This window comes from Saccopteryx leptura, chromosome 7 (genome assembly GCF_036850995.1).
Source record: "Saccopteryx leptura isolate mSacLep1 chromosome 7, mSacLep1_pri_phased_curated, whole genome shotgun sequence".
NCBI classification, from domain to species: domain Eukaryota; kingdom Metazoa; phylum Chordata; class Mammalia; order Chiroptera; family Emballonuridae; genus Saccopteryx; species Saccopteryx leptura.
In genome coordinates, this window is record NC_089509.1 from 88,484,016 (window position 1) to 88,499,248 (window position 15,233).

The following is a 15,233-nucleotide window of genomic DNA, read 5'->3' on the forward strand; positions in this document are numbered from 1 at the left end:
TTATATTAAGATTCTTTTCATGAAGAGCCTCCTCAGAGAGAAATTACTGTCTGAACTTAGTACCAAAAATAGGTAAAGGGTTTTTTAAAGCTAATGGAAATTAGCATAATTATTTTTATTTAATACACAAAGAATTTACTAATTAACTGGGTTTCCACTTTTGAATGTAGATGCTTAGATTGTAGACAAGTACGTATAAATATGTCTCAGAGACATACATACACACATAGTCCATTAAGATACATACTTCTTACTTCTATTTTATGGTTCCATTCTTGTTTTTCTTTATTCTTTAGTGCCACTTTTAATTTCCACCTTTGTAATATATTTTAAGTATTATTTTCTTTTAAATTAAAAATTTTCACAATTACAGTTCCTATTCAATATTATTTTATATTAGTATCAGGTATACAGCATAGTGGTTAGACAATTACATACTTTATAATATGTATGTTCCCCCTGATATTTCTGGTACCCAACCAGCACCATACATAGTTATTACAGTACTATTGATTGTATTTCCCATGCTGTACTTTACATCCCCATGACTATTTTGTAACTACCAATCTGTACTTCCCAATCTCTTCACTATTTTTACCCAGTCCCCAAGCTCCCTTCCCTCTGGCAAACACCGTCTGTTCTCTGTATTTATGAGTGTTTTTGTTTTGTTTGTTCATTTATATTGTTCTTTAGATTATACATATAAGTGAAGTCATATGATTTTTGTCTTTCTCTGACTGACTTGTTTCACTTAGCATAATACCCTCTAGGTTCACCCATGCTGTTGCAAATGATAAGATTTCATTCTTTTTTATGGACAAAAATATTTCATTTGTATACATATATGCACAACCACTTTTTTTTTTGTATTTTTCCGAAGTGAGAAGAGGGTGGGGGCAGACATACAGACTCTTGCATGCGCCCTACTGGGATCCACCTAGCATGCCCACCAGGGGGCGATGCTCTGCCCATCTGGGGCGTTGCTCTGCTGCAACCGGAGCCATTCTAGCACCTGAGGTGGAGGCCATGGAGCCATCCTCAGTGCCCAGGCCAACTTTGCTCCAATGGAGCCTCGGCTGCAGGTGGGGAAGAGAGAGATAGAGAGAAAGGAGAGGGGGAAGGATGGAGAAGTAGATGGGCACTTTTCCTGTGTGCCAGGAATCGAACCCAGGACTAACACACACTGGGCTGACACTCTACCCCTGAGCCAACTGGCCAGGGCTGCACAACCACTTTTTATATATAAATAAATAAATAAATAAATAAATAATTTTTTTTATAGGGACAGAGAGAGAGTCAGAGAGAGGGATAGACAGGGTCAGACATATAGGAACAGAGAGAGATGAGAAGCATCAATCATCAATTCTTCGTTGCGAGACCTTAGTTGTTCATTGATAGCTTTCTCATATATGCCTTGACTGCGGGCCTTCAGCAGACAAGTAACCCCTTGCTCGAGCCAGCGCTAAAGCTGGTGACCTTGGAGTCTCAAACCTGGGTCCTTCCACATCCCAGTCCGACGCTCTATCCACTGCGCCACCGCCTGGTCAGGCATAACCACTTTTTTATACACTCCTCTAATGATGAGCACTTTCTATTTGTTGATGGGTTATCATCTTTCCATTTTGTTGATGATTTCTTTTGCTGTACAAAAACTTTTTAGGTGGATGTAATCCCATTGTTTATTATTTTTTTGTATTTCCCTTTCCCAAGGAGATATACCAGAAAAAATATTACCAGCCTGACCAGGCAGTGGCACAGTGGATAGAGCATTGGGCTGGGATGCAGACAGGTTCAAAATCCTGATGTCATCCACTTGTGCGCGGGGTTGCTGGCTTGAGCATGGGATCATGAACATGACCCCATGGTCACTGACTTGAACACAAAGTCACTGGCTTGAGCCCAAGGTCACTGGCTTGAGCAAGGGGTCATTCCCTCTGCTATAGCTCCCTGGTCAAGGCACATATGAGAAAAGTCTATGAGCAACTAAGGAGCCACAACTAAGGGAGAGAGATGCTTTTCATCTCTCTCTCTTTCTGTCTGTCCCTATCTGTCCCTCTCTCTGTCACAAAAAAAGAAGAAATAATATTACCAAAAAAACGTCCAAGATTTTACTGCCTATATTTTCTTCTAGGAGTTTTATGGTTTCGACTCTTACATTTTAGTCTTTATTTCATTTTTAGTTTATTTTTGTATATGGTTGAAGGCAGTTGTGGGATTCAAATAATTTAACAACTGGTACTCTGCCCTAATGACCATTTTAGGTATAAAAAATATATATACCAAAGGGTAATTTATTATTTCATACATTTAATAGTTAAATAAAAGTGATACAAAAGACTAGATTATAAGAGTTTTTAAATATTAATGAAAAAATATTAAATAATACCTGATAAAAATAATAAAACTGTTATTTAAGATATTTCCATATTGCTTCTTGATTGGCATCCTCATTGCAATTTTTTTCACCTGTGGACAGAATGAACATTACTACGGGTGCTTAGAATATGCTGTTGTGCAGATGAATGTTAAAAAGAGTAAGGAGCCTGACCAGGCGGTGGCGCAGTGGATAGAGCCTCAGACTGGGATGCAGAGGACCCAGGTTCAAGACCCCGAGGTCACCAGCTTGAGCGCAGGCTCATCTGGTTAGAGCAAAAAGCCCACCAGCTTGAACCCAAGGTCGCTGGCTCCAGCAAGGGGTTACTCGGTCTGCTGAAGGCCCGCAGTCAAGGCACGTATGAGAAAGCAATCAATGAACAACTAAGGTGTCGCAATGAAAAACTGATGATTGATGCTTCTCATCTCTCTCTGTTCCTGTCTGTCTGTCCCTGTCTATCCCTCTCTCTGACTCACTCTCTGTCTCTGTAAAAAAATAAACAAAAAAAAAAAGAGTAAGGAATGTAAATTTGTGATTTCCACAGTGAGCAGCTGCCCAGGCTCCCACCTTAGAGAGAACCCTGATTACAAGTGCCATTTTAACAACCGGTTCACTGAACTCAACAAAAAATTAGGTACTGATTCTACCAAACCTGTATGAACTGGCTGAATCCCACCCACTACTGGTTTAAGGAGTGGCTTTGTTTCCATTTCTTGCATGTATCTGTCCAATTATCCCAAGAGCATGTATTGTATAGATTATCTTTAAGTATTTTTATAAGCTATCTTACATTCTTTTTTTTTTTTTAATTTTTATTAATTTATTTATTTTAGAGAGGAGAGAGAGAGACAGAGTGGAGAGAGAGACAGAGAGAGAAGGGGGAGGAGCTGGAAGCATCGACTCCCATATGTGCCTTGACCAGGCAAGCCCAGGGTTTCAAACCGGCGACCTCAGCATTTCCAGGTCGACGCTTAATCCACTGTGCTAACACAGGTCAGGCTATCTTACATTCTTATCATGTAAATAGACACTATTTACCCACAACCATGTGATTATCCTTCATCTAGAGAAGCTTTTTACACCAACAGAGAAAATCTGGTAACTGTGATTTCTTACACTGAAATGCATAGAGACCTAGAGTTGAGGCCATGTATATTTCCCCCCTTAGAGGAAATAAGAGCAAAGGTGTGGGAATAGTGATCTTGTTCCTTCCCATTAGATGAAATATTTCATCTTGCAAGGATACATTTAACAAAAGGAAGGTATTAAAATACTGTTGTTGGCCTTGGCCGGTTAGTTCAGTCGGTTAGAGCGTTGCTCGAAAATGACAAGGTTGTGGGTTTGATCCCTGGTCAAGGCACACATGGGAAGCAAAATATAGGGAGCCCTGGCCAGGTGGCTCAATAATAGAGTGTCGGCCCAGCGTATGGAAGTTCTAGGTTTGATTCCTGTTCAGGGTACACAGGAGAAACGACCATCTGCTTCTCTTCTCCTTCTCCTTTCTCTCCCTCTTTCTCCCTCTCCCATAGGCATGGCTCATTCAAGCTAGCTGACTCCTGGGCACTGAGGATGGCACCATGGCCTGCCTCAGGCACTAAAATAGCTCGGATGCCAAGCAACAGAGCAATGGCCCCATGAGCAGAGCACTGCCCCATAAGGGGCTTGCCAAGTGGATCCCGGTCGGGGCATATGTGGGAGTCTGTCTCTTTGCTTCCTTGCCTCTTACTTAATAAAATATATATATTTATATAGGGAAAAAATGTTACTATATATTCATATAACTTAGAAAAGCATCAACAGTGATAATGTCCTAACAAATGCAATACATTGTATCATTAGACTTTATAATTAGAAAATTCCTCAAAATATTAAATAGTAATGCTTTTCCTTCCCATATTTCAAGATGTGTAGAATATAATGAAACATTTTAAGAGTTAAATACTTATTGCCATGCATGGTTTATACAGAACATGGTCCCTTTCCCTCAAAAGGTAGTCTAAATGTTGTGTAATAATGAACAACCCAAACTAGTAAATAATTAAGAATAATGATAATAAATACCAAAGAATTTAAAGAAATAAATAGGTAAAAGTTAAAATAATCATTTGATTATTTACAGAAAAGATATATAGAACTTGCATTGGGATTTGAAAAATAGTTAGAAAGGCAAGCAGAAGAAAAATAATGTATTAGGAAGTAGAGATAAAAATAAATGAAGACAGAGGTAAAGGAAGATTGACTAGGCTAAGAATGAAAGATGAGTTGAAGAAAAATAGGAAATAAAATAGGACAAGATAGGGTGATACTAGATTATTCAAGACCTTAAAAGCTAGCTACAGTGGATAAATGATGTGGAAAAAATAGCACTGAATTTATTGGTTAGTGAGAAATCACAATAAAATTGATACTTAAAAACAAGTAGTTTTAGAAAAATACACAGAAAAGACTAGCAATGGAAGAGTAAAAGAGATTAGAGGAAAGGCTGTTACTACTTGTATAATCAATTTCAAGACAATAAATCTATCATTATTTGCAGATGACATTATACTGTATATAGAGAACGCTAAAAATTCCACCAAAAAACTACTAAAACTGATAAACTAATTCAGTAAAGTAGTAGGATACAAAATAAATATCCAGAAATCAGATGGATTTTTATACACAAATAATGAACTATCAGAAAGGGAAATTTAAGAAATCAGTCCCATTTATAATTGCATAAAAAAATAAAATAAAATACCTAGTAATAAATTTAACCAAGGATGTAAAAGACTTGTACTCGAAAAATTATAATACACTAGATATTAAAGATATAATACAAAGAAATCAAAGATATATAAATAAATGGAAGCATATACTGTGTTCATGGAAAGGAAAGGAAGAATTAATATCATTAAAATGTCCAAATTACCCAAAGCAATGTACAGATTCAATGCAATTCCTATCAAGATACCAATGGCATATTTCACAGAACTAGAACAAATATTCCAAAAATTTATATGGAACCACAAAAGACACCAAATACACACAGCAATCTTAAGAAATAAGAAAAAGTGAACCTAACTGGTGGTGGTGCAGTAGATACGGTGTTGACCCAGAATGTGAGGTTCCAGGTTCGAAACTCCAAGGGCACCAGCTTGAGCTCTGGGTTACCAGCTTGAGTGCAGGATAATCAACATGATCCCAAGGGTGCTGGCTTGAGCCCAAAGGTTGCTGGCTTGAAGCCCAAGGTCACTGACTTGGCTTGAGTACCCAAACCCCCTGTCAAGGCACATATGAGAAAGGAATAAATGAACAACGAAAGTGATGCAACTACAAGCTGATGCTTCTCATCTTTCTCTGTTCTTGTCTCTTTCAAAAAAATGAGAGAAATATTGCTACCTGATATCAAACTATACTACAAGGTCATAGTAATCAAAAGAGCAATGGTACTGGTAAAAAACAGAACTATTGATTAATGGGACAGAATAGAGAACTCAGAAATAAACCAACACCTTTATACTCATGAATATTTGAAAAAGGAGGTAAGAACATTCAATAAATGGTGTTGAGAAAATTGGAAAGATACATACAAAAAAAAATGAAACAAGACCACCTTCTTATACCATACAAAAAAATAAATTCAAAATGGATTAAAGACTTAAATGTTAGACTTGAAACCATAAAAATCCTATAAGAAAACGTAGGCAGTAAAATCTCAAGACATTTTTTTTTTTTCTAAAACTTTCAGGGTTTATTTATTTTATTTTATTTTATTTTTTTACAGAGACAGAGAGTGAGTCAGAGAGAGGGACAGACAGGGACAGACAGACAGGAACAGAGAGAGATGAGAAGCATCAATCATTAGTTTTTCATTGCGCGTCGCAACACCTTAGTTGTTCATTGATTGCTTTCTCATATGTGCCTTGACCGCGGGCCTTCAGCAGACTGAGTAGTCCCTTGCTGGAGCCAGTGACCTTGGGCTCAAGCTGGTGGGCTTTTGCTCAAACCAGATGAGCCTGCGCTCAAGCTGGCGACCTCGGGGTCTCGAACCTGGGTCCTCCACATCTCAGTCCGGCGCTCTATCCACTGAGCAACAGCTTGGTCAGGCTCAAGACATTTCTTTTTTTTTTTTTTTTTTTTTTTGCATTTTTCTGAAGCTGGAAACAGGGAGAGATAGTCAGACAGACTCCTGCCTGTGCCCGACCCGGATCTACCCGGCACGCCCACCATGGGGCGACGCTCTGCCCACCAGGGGGCGATGCTCTGCCCCTCCGGGGTGTCGCTCTGTCGCGACCAGAGCCACTCTAGCGCCTGGGGCAGAGGCCAAGGAGCCATCCCCAGTGCCCGGGCCATCTTTGCTCCAATGGAGCCTTGGCTGTGGGAGGGGAAGAGAGAGACAGAGAGGAAGGTGCGGCGGAGGGGTGGAGAAGCAAATGGGCGCTTCTCCTGTGTGCCCTGGCCGGGAATCGAACCCGGGTCCTCCGCACGCTAGGCCGACGCTCTACCGCTGAGCCAACCGGCCAGGGCTCAAGACATTTCTTGTAGCAACATTTTTTCTGATATATCACCTCAGGCAAGGGAAAAAGTAAATGGAACTACATCAAACTAAAACATTTTTTCACAGCAAAGGAAACCATCAACAATATGAAATGACAACATACTTTATGGGAGAACACATTTACCAATGATACATCCGACAAGAGGTTAATAATCAAAATTTATAAAGAACTTATGAAACTCCGCACCAAAAAACAATCGAATTAAAAAATGGGCAAAGTGCCTGACCAGGCAGTGGCGCAGTGGATAAAGCGTCGGACTGGGATGTAGAGGACCCAGGTTCGAAACCCCGAGGTCGCCAGCTTGAGCGCAGGGTCATCTGGTTTGAGCAAAAGCTCACCAGCTTGAGCCCAAGGTTGCTGGCTCGAGCAAGGGGTTACTCGGTCTGCTGAAGGCCCGCGGTCAAGGCACATATGAGAAAGCAATCAATGAACAACTAAGGTGTTGCAATGCGCAATGAAAAACTAATAATTGATGCTTCTCATCTCTCTCCGTTCCTGTCTGTCTGTCCCTGTCTATCCTTCTCTCTGACTCTCTCTCTGTCTCTGAAAAAAGAAAAGGGCAAAGTACCTAAATAAACACTTCTCCAAAGAAAATATACAGATGGCCAATATACATATGAAAAGATGCTCAATGTCACTAATCATCAAAAAATTACAAATTAAAACCACTATAAAATATCATCTTACACCTGTCAGAATGGCTATCATCAATAAATCAAAAAACAAGTGCTGACAAAGATATGGAGAAAAGGGAACCTTTGTGCACTGTTGGTGGGAATGCAGATTGGTGGAGCCACTGTGGAAAGCAGTGTGGAATTACCTCAAAAAATCAAAAATGAAATTTATGACTCAGTGATTCCACTTTTGGGAATATATGCAAACAAACCCAAAACACTGATTTGAAAGAATATATGCACCCCTGTTCATTGCAGTGTTATTTACAATAGTCAGATTTAGAAGCAGCCCAAGCGCCCATTAGATGAGTAGATAAAAAAGCTGTGATATATTTACACAAAGGAATACTACTTGGCCATAAAAAAGAATGAAATCTTACCCTTTACAACAGCATAGACTTACCTAGAGGTCATTATGCTAAGTGAAATAAGCCATTCAGAGAAAGACAAGTACTGTGATTTCACTTAAATGTGGAATCTAATAAACAACATAGAAACAGACACATAGATACGGAGAACAGCTGTCAGAGGTTAGTGTTTGAGGGGCTAGGTGAAAATGATAAAGGGATTAAACAAAGAAAAAAAACTCATCAACACAGACAACAGTATGATAATAACTGGAGGGCTAGGGAGGTGGAGGGGAGACAGAAAAGGGTAAAGGGGAGATAAATAGTGAGGGAAGGAGACTTGACTTGGGGTGATAAACACACAACACAAAATATAGATGATGAATTATAGAACTGTACATCTGAAACCTATAACATTTTATTAACCAATGTCACTCCCAGTAAATTCAGTAAAAATTATTTTTAAAAAGAAAAAACTGGTGGGCCCTGGCCGGTTGGCTCAGTGGTAGAGCATCAGCCTGGCGTGCAGGAGTCCCAGGTTCAATTCCCGGCCAGGGCACACAGGAGAAGCGCCCACCTGCTTCTCCACCCTTCCCCCTCTCCTTTCTCTCTGTCTTCCTCTCCCCCTCCTGCAGCCAAGGCTCCATTGGAGCAAAGTTGGCCCAAGCACTGAGGATGGCTCCCTGGCCTCTGCCTCAGGCGCTAGAATGGCTCTGGTTGCAATGGAGCAACGCCTCAGATGGGCAGAGCATCGCCCCCTAGTGGGCTTGCTGGGTGGATCCCGACTGGGCACATGTGGGAGTCTATGTCTTGCCTCCCTGCTTCTCACTTCAGAAAAATACAAAAAAGAAAAAAAAAAGAAAGAACTAGTGATCTAGTTTGGGGAATTGTTTTTATAAAAGTGATAGAGGGTTAACAAAGTTGATAAGCCCTCCAAGAAATAAAATGTAGAGAAATAAAATAAGGTGAACATTAAAGAATATCTACTGAGAATATGAAAATAACTAAGCTCTAGCAAAGAGAAGGAATCATCAAAAGATAAAAAGAAAAATATGATGGCAATGTTTATGGAAGACAAGGGAAGAAATGATAGCGAAGTGAGATTTATACCATCCTCTCTTCAACGGAACTTACAATCTAACAAATACAAGAATAGATGAGATCAGATTTAGTATAAACCTTAACAAAATACTACAGATGCAGCCTCTGTTAGTTGTATTCAAAAGTGGACATTTTGGGATGAATTGTAGTTCATCAAGTGAATCTAGGTAAGGATTATTTTTAACTCACCTGACAGCTCCTAAGACGGCAGGCCCATAGAGGTGTGTTAGAAGAAAGTGGTTGGAGAGGAGCCAGTAATGGTTCTTCAAGCATTCTGGGACTGGGGAGCAATACATATAAATATATATTACAAGTTATACACACATACACATGGCATTCAGTTGCTCTATTCTCTTAGTCAATGTCAAAGACAAAATATTGGGGTTGCCCAATAAGAAACTGTAATAATGACAGATTGATCTGATGGGTGTATTAATTACAATTTTCTTTAATTGTGACTATTTTAGTAACTGCTAATGCAAAGGTTTATTCTTCTAAGTATATATACTTCCAACAAATTCAAGCATTTTGTATCTCTCTCTAAAAGCTTATTTTATACTCATATAATTATTTTCATTTATCAAAAAATGAGCCAATAAAACATCTATAGGTGACTTGTTAAGATTAGGATGATATGTCAGGTTCTAAGACTATGAAGATCATAAGTATTGTGTTAACTTAAAAATATTTTCATAGAACAGCCTGACCAGGCAGTGGCACAGTGGATAGAGCGCCGAACTGGAATGCAGAGGACCCAGGTTCGAGACCCCGAGGTCCTCGGCTTCAACACGGGCTCATCTGGTTTGAGCAAAGCTCACCAGTTTGGACCCAAGGTCGCTGGCTCAAGCAAGGAGTTACTCGGTCTGCTGAAGGCCCGTGGTCAAGGCACCAATGAGAAAGCAATCAATGAACAACAGTCAGAGGTCCCCAAACTTTTTACACAGGGGGCCAGTTCACTGTCCCTCAGACCGTTGGAGGGCCACCACATACAGTGCTCCTCTCACTGACCACCAATGAAAGAGGTGCCCCTTCCGGGAGTGCGGCGAGGGGCCGGATAAATGGCCTCAGGGGGCCACATGTGGCCTGCTGGCCGTAGTTTGGGGACGCCTGAAAGGTGTCGCAACAAACAACTGATGATTGATGCTTCTCATCTCTCTCCGCTCCTGTCTGTCCCTATCTATCCTTCTCTCTCTCTGTCTGTAAAAAAAAAATTTTTTAAATCATAGAAAAATTAAAAAAATATTAATAATACAAAATCCACATATGTATTTCCCTAAATTTTTATACAGTGTTATTTTAAGGCAAAAATAAACGTTAAAATAGATGTTAACAAAACACATTTTAAACACTTTACCACAGAGGAATAACAAATGCTAAATATATAAAAATGTAATGAGACCATTTAAAATTTTAGGAATTAGAATGAATATTTATTATAAAAACTCAATTAGTGTCAGGTGTTTTCAAAATATCACAGGCAAGTGTCACTGAGGAAAAGAAGCAGTTGGATGTCTGTACCTTCTAGAGTAGCCTCCTTGTTGCCAAGATGCCATTAAAATAAAGATATATTTAGGCCCTGGCCGGTTGGGTCAGCGGTAGAGTGTTGGCCTGGCATGTGGATGTCCTGGGTTCGATTCCCAGTCAGGGAACACAGGAGAAGCTCCCATCTGCTTCTCCACCTTTCTCCCTCTCCTTTCTCTCTCTCTCTATCCCTCCCATAGCCGAGGCTCCATTGGAGCAAAGTTGCTCGGGCGCTGAGGATCTCTCCCTGGTTCTCCACCTCAGGCACTAGAACGGCTCTGGTTGCAATGAAGCAATGGCCCAGATGGGCAGAGCATCGCCCCCTAGTGGGCATGCCGGGTGGATGTCAGTCAGGCGCATGTAGGAGTCTGTCTCTCTGCCTCCCCACTTCTCACTTCAGAAGAATATTACCCCCAAAAAAGATATATTTGATGGTGGTTTACTCTCTATTTCCTGGATTTCTGATCTTTTCTATAGTCATCTAGCATGAGATGTAATAATTTTAATAAAAAGTATCTCCATGGTGATATCAAAAGGTGAGTTCCTCTTTCCCACTGACTCACCTGGTCACTGTCTTTTTGGGCAACGTGTGGGATGCTTGTGGATGAAGAACATAACTACTGTTATTGTCTGGTAGAGCATCCACTCTTACAGTTGGCAAGTTTCTGTGGCTGGGTTTCTTCTCTTCAGAGGCATCTTAACCACAATAACAAGAATAAAGCAACATCAATATCTTGAACAAGACCATAAGAATGTAACTACCTTGAATTTACATATTTGAAGTAAGAAAGGGAGGATAGTTCTGAAGCTAAAGATAACAAACTTACAATGCTTTATTGAGAATATCTCTGATAAACTTGTTTACTTTCCAATTATAATACTAGCTACTAAAATTCTCTAATTAAGTTTTCAGAACTTACATTGAACATCTAGGATATAAGAGGGGTAGAAATAATTGTTATAAATATCAAGAGTTTCTCAGTATAAAAGGAGAATGTAAAACTGAGTCATTTTGTTTGTATACCATGTTTACAATATTTTCTGCAAACTATATATTTTTCTAACATTCAGTGACTGTTAACAAAGACAAAGAATCATAACACTAAGATAAAAATATCTACCCTAAATCACTAATTATGAACAAACGACAAAGTAGTGCAGCGATGATGTCAGAAAAGAAATTCAAACAGATGTGGAAGCAATAGGAAGAGACTAGTGATATTATTAAATAGGTAAAGGAAAAAGCAAAATAAAAACAAAACTGGGAATATGAGTCTCCTTTCTTAATCTGAAGGAACAAAGGAAAGAGGAAAATAGCAGAGATAAAAAAGAATCATTTAAAAAAAGTAAGGTCACATGACTAACAAAGATAAAAACATAAATGGTAAAATCTTCTCCAGTAGCTATTAGCACTATATTCTTGTTATGTTGTTGTTATTATTACTGTTATTATAACTAAGAATTTATTTTATGCTCACTGATCATTTGGAAGGAAGCAAGAGTCAACCAGCTTCACAGAATTCCAAAATGAAACAGACAGCTAACCTAGACAGGAGTTGAAAAATGAACTTGAACTTTATTTGGACTAAGAAACTTTTTCTAATTGTTCAGTTCACAATCTTACCCAAAGAAATAAATTTTAGCACTGACTTTCATGAAGTGATTTTCCTAAATACACATTTTTTTCTTTATAACATTCTAAAATCCTTTATGTCCCATTATTACTCACCCCGAGGACTATTCATACCCACAAGCTGCCCCTGAGGTACAATCACTTGTGCCATTCCTGTCTGGGTGGATGGAATTACACGAAGCACCTGTCCATTTTCTGATGAGCTGGCAACAATCATCTTGGAAGCATTAAAAAAAAAATTAAATGCATAAGCCTACAATAATTTAACAGTTATTACTTAAATTATTAAAGACATGCTTCCTTGGTCGATTCTATTTTATTTTATTGATTTTTTTTTTCTTTGACAGAGACAGAGTCAGAGAGAGGGATAGATAGGGACAGACAGACAGGAATGGAGAGAGATGAGAAGCATCAATTTTTTTCGTTGCAGCACTTTAGTTGTTCACTGATTGCTTTCTCATATGTGCTTTGACCGTGGGGCTACAGCAGAGCAAGTGACCCCTTGTTCAAGCCAGCTACCTTGGGCCCAAGCTGGTGAACTTTGCTCAAACCCAATGAACCCATGCTCAAGCTAGCAACCTCAGGGTCTGGAATCTGGGTCCTCCGCACCCCAGTCCAACCTCTATCCACTGTGCCACCGCCTGGTCAGGCTGATTGATTTTTTAGGTGAGAGAAGGGGAGCTAGTAAGACAGACTCCCACATGCACCTCAATCAGGATCCACCTGGCAACCCCTATCTAGAGTCAATACTCAATCAACCTAGCTATTTTTAGTGCCTGAGACTGACACTGGAACCAACTGAGCCACTGGCTTTGGGAAGAAGAGAAAGTGAAGGGTGAGGGGAGGGGTAGAGAAATAGCTGGTCACTTCTCCTGTGTGCCCTGACCAGAATCAAACCGGGGACGTCCATTCGCTGGTCTGATGCTCTATCCACTGGGCCAACTGGCCAGGACATATTTATTGATTTTAGAGAGGAGGGAGGGAGGGGAAAGAGGGAAAGAGGAAAATTTAAAAAAAGAGAGAGAGAGAGACATCAGTTTATTACTCCACTTATTTATGTACTCATTGGTTGATTCTTGTATGTGTCCTGACCAGGGATTGAACCCACAGACTTGGTGTATCAGGACAACACTCTATCAACTGAGTTACCCAGCCAAGTCAATACTATATTTCCCTAATTTTATAAATGAAAATATAAAAGTTGTTTCCAAGGTCTCATAACTGATAAGTGTTAAAGCTAGGATTAAAAACAGTTTGACCTGAATGTCCTATGATCTTAACCACCTATGGTCTTAGTCATTACACATGGGTGAGATCTAAAGACTCAGTGATCTGAACAAGGCTCTGATTGAACTAACTGTATTAACTTTTTAAATATTTATTGTATTATCCATACATGTTTGACCTACTTGTGTGGTAATCGTCCATATTTTAAGTCATTTTATTGGTTTAAAAACAATAACTTGTTAGATGTCTAACTAACAGTATTTTTTTTTATATCTGCATTTATACATATATCCTGTCTTGATCCATAGGGAATACTACACAGTCCAAAAAAGTCTAAAAACATAGAGAAAAGTATATGTTTAATGTATCTTTTATTCAGTTTAATAACTGGACACATTGTCTCAAATTTAGAGGAATGTAAACTAAAAAGGAGTCTGAAGTTGAAGTAAAACGTTTGAGCCTAGCATTTGAAGATATAACTAATAAATTACTTGAAAATAAGTTTATCCTATAGTTTAGACTTTTTGTACACCCTGCAAACTTTATTACCTAACATACTACTTTCTACTGACACAATTTCACTGTTTTACCTCTACCTAGTGCAAGTAACTAATTCATTCCAACCCACCTTCCCAGACTTCCCTTTTGCTGTGAAAAACATGAAAACATTGATGATACCTCATAGAAACTGCATTCCTCCTTTTAAGAGGGTCATTTGAAAAGAACTAAAAACCACCTCAACAGAGTAGAATGCTTTAAATATAATCATAAACATTTTCTAGAAATTTAAGAGTAGGAATTGTTTCCTTCCCTGCATTGTTTATCAAGTTTCTTGATATAAAAATATCTTGCTATACCTCTTATCATTTCACCTGAAAAAGCAACTCTGTAAACTCGGACGATGATTCTGCTTTACATATGCTGAATGCATATAAAGTGGCAGGACTTTACATGTTCTCCTTAATTAATACTCATTAGATGTATAAAAAGTATATACATTATACACATAAGAAAACTGTCATACAGTGGTTACAAAATTTATGTAAGGTAACACAGAGCTAGAAATCCAAAACCAAGCAGTCTGACTTTTTTAATCACTACTCTGTACTGCCTCCTGATATCTAGTGATTTTATTTAAATCTAAAAGAGACAAAAACAAAACAATACAAAATGCTTTCCTGGATTTATTTTCTTCTTCCTTTCCAAGTGAGAGAAGGGGAGGTAGAGAGACAGACTCTTGCATGTGATCCGACCAGGATCCACCCAGAAACCCCCCATCTGGGGCCAGCTCTGCCCATCTGGGGCCATGCTCGCAACTGAGCTATTTTCAGCACCTGAGGCAGAGGCTGCACAGGGCCAACCTCAGCACCCGGGCTGAGTGCTCAAACCAGTCGAGCCACGGCTACAGGAAAGGAAGAGACAGTAGTAGGATTCAAGTAATTTCACAGCCAGTTCTCTGCCTTAATAACTGTTTTAAATATAAAAAACCAATATACTGAAAGGTAGTTTATTTCATGATTTAATACAAACAATAAAAGAGGTATACAAAACTATGTTATAAGAATGTTTTAAAATGTTAATGAAAAAATATTAAATAATACCTGACAAAAAGCAGTAAAACTGTTATTTAGATATTTCCAATGACAGCTTGTCACCCCTGGTCATTTGGCACCTTTTCTCTTTACATTATGTTTGCTTACTGAAGTAACAAATACGAGGGAATTAAAATGTAGTATTTAATCAAAGGTATAATGAGTTTTATGAAATGAATAAATATTACAAGCATAGTTCTGTCCAATTTTTTTCACCTATGGA

General features: G+C 38.9%; 1 protein-coding gene across 1 annotated transcript in view; it reads right to left on the reverse strand.

Annotated features, from left to right (window-relative positions):
* The window catches only part of CARF (calcium responsive transcription factor), a 60,024-nt gene that overhangs the window by 24,420 nt on the left and 20,371 nt on the right, over nucleotides 1–15,233 (reverse strand). The window contains 3 exon segments of the mRNA XM_066344899.1: nucleotides 9,227–9,317; nucleotides 11,122–11,254; nucleotides 12,288–12,408. Coding sequence (XP_066200996.1) covers nucleotides 9,227–9,317; nucleotides 11,122–11,254; nucleotides 12,288–12,408 — 345 coding nt within the window.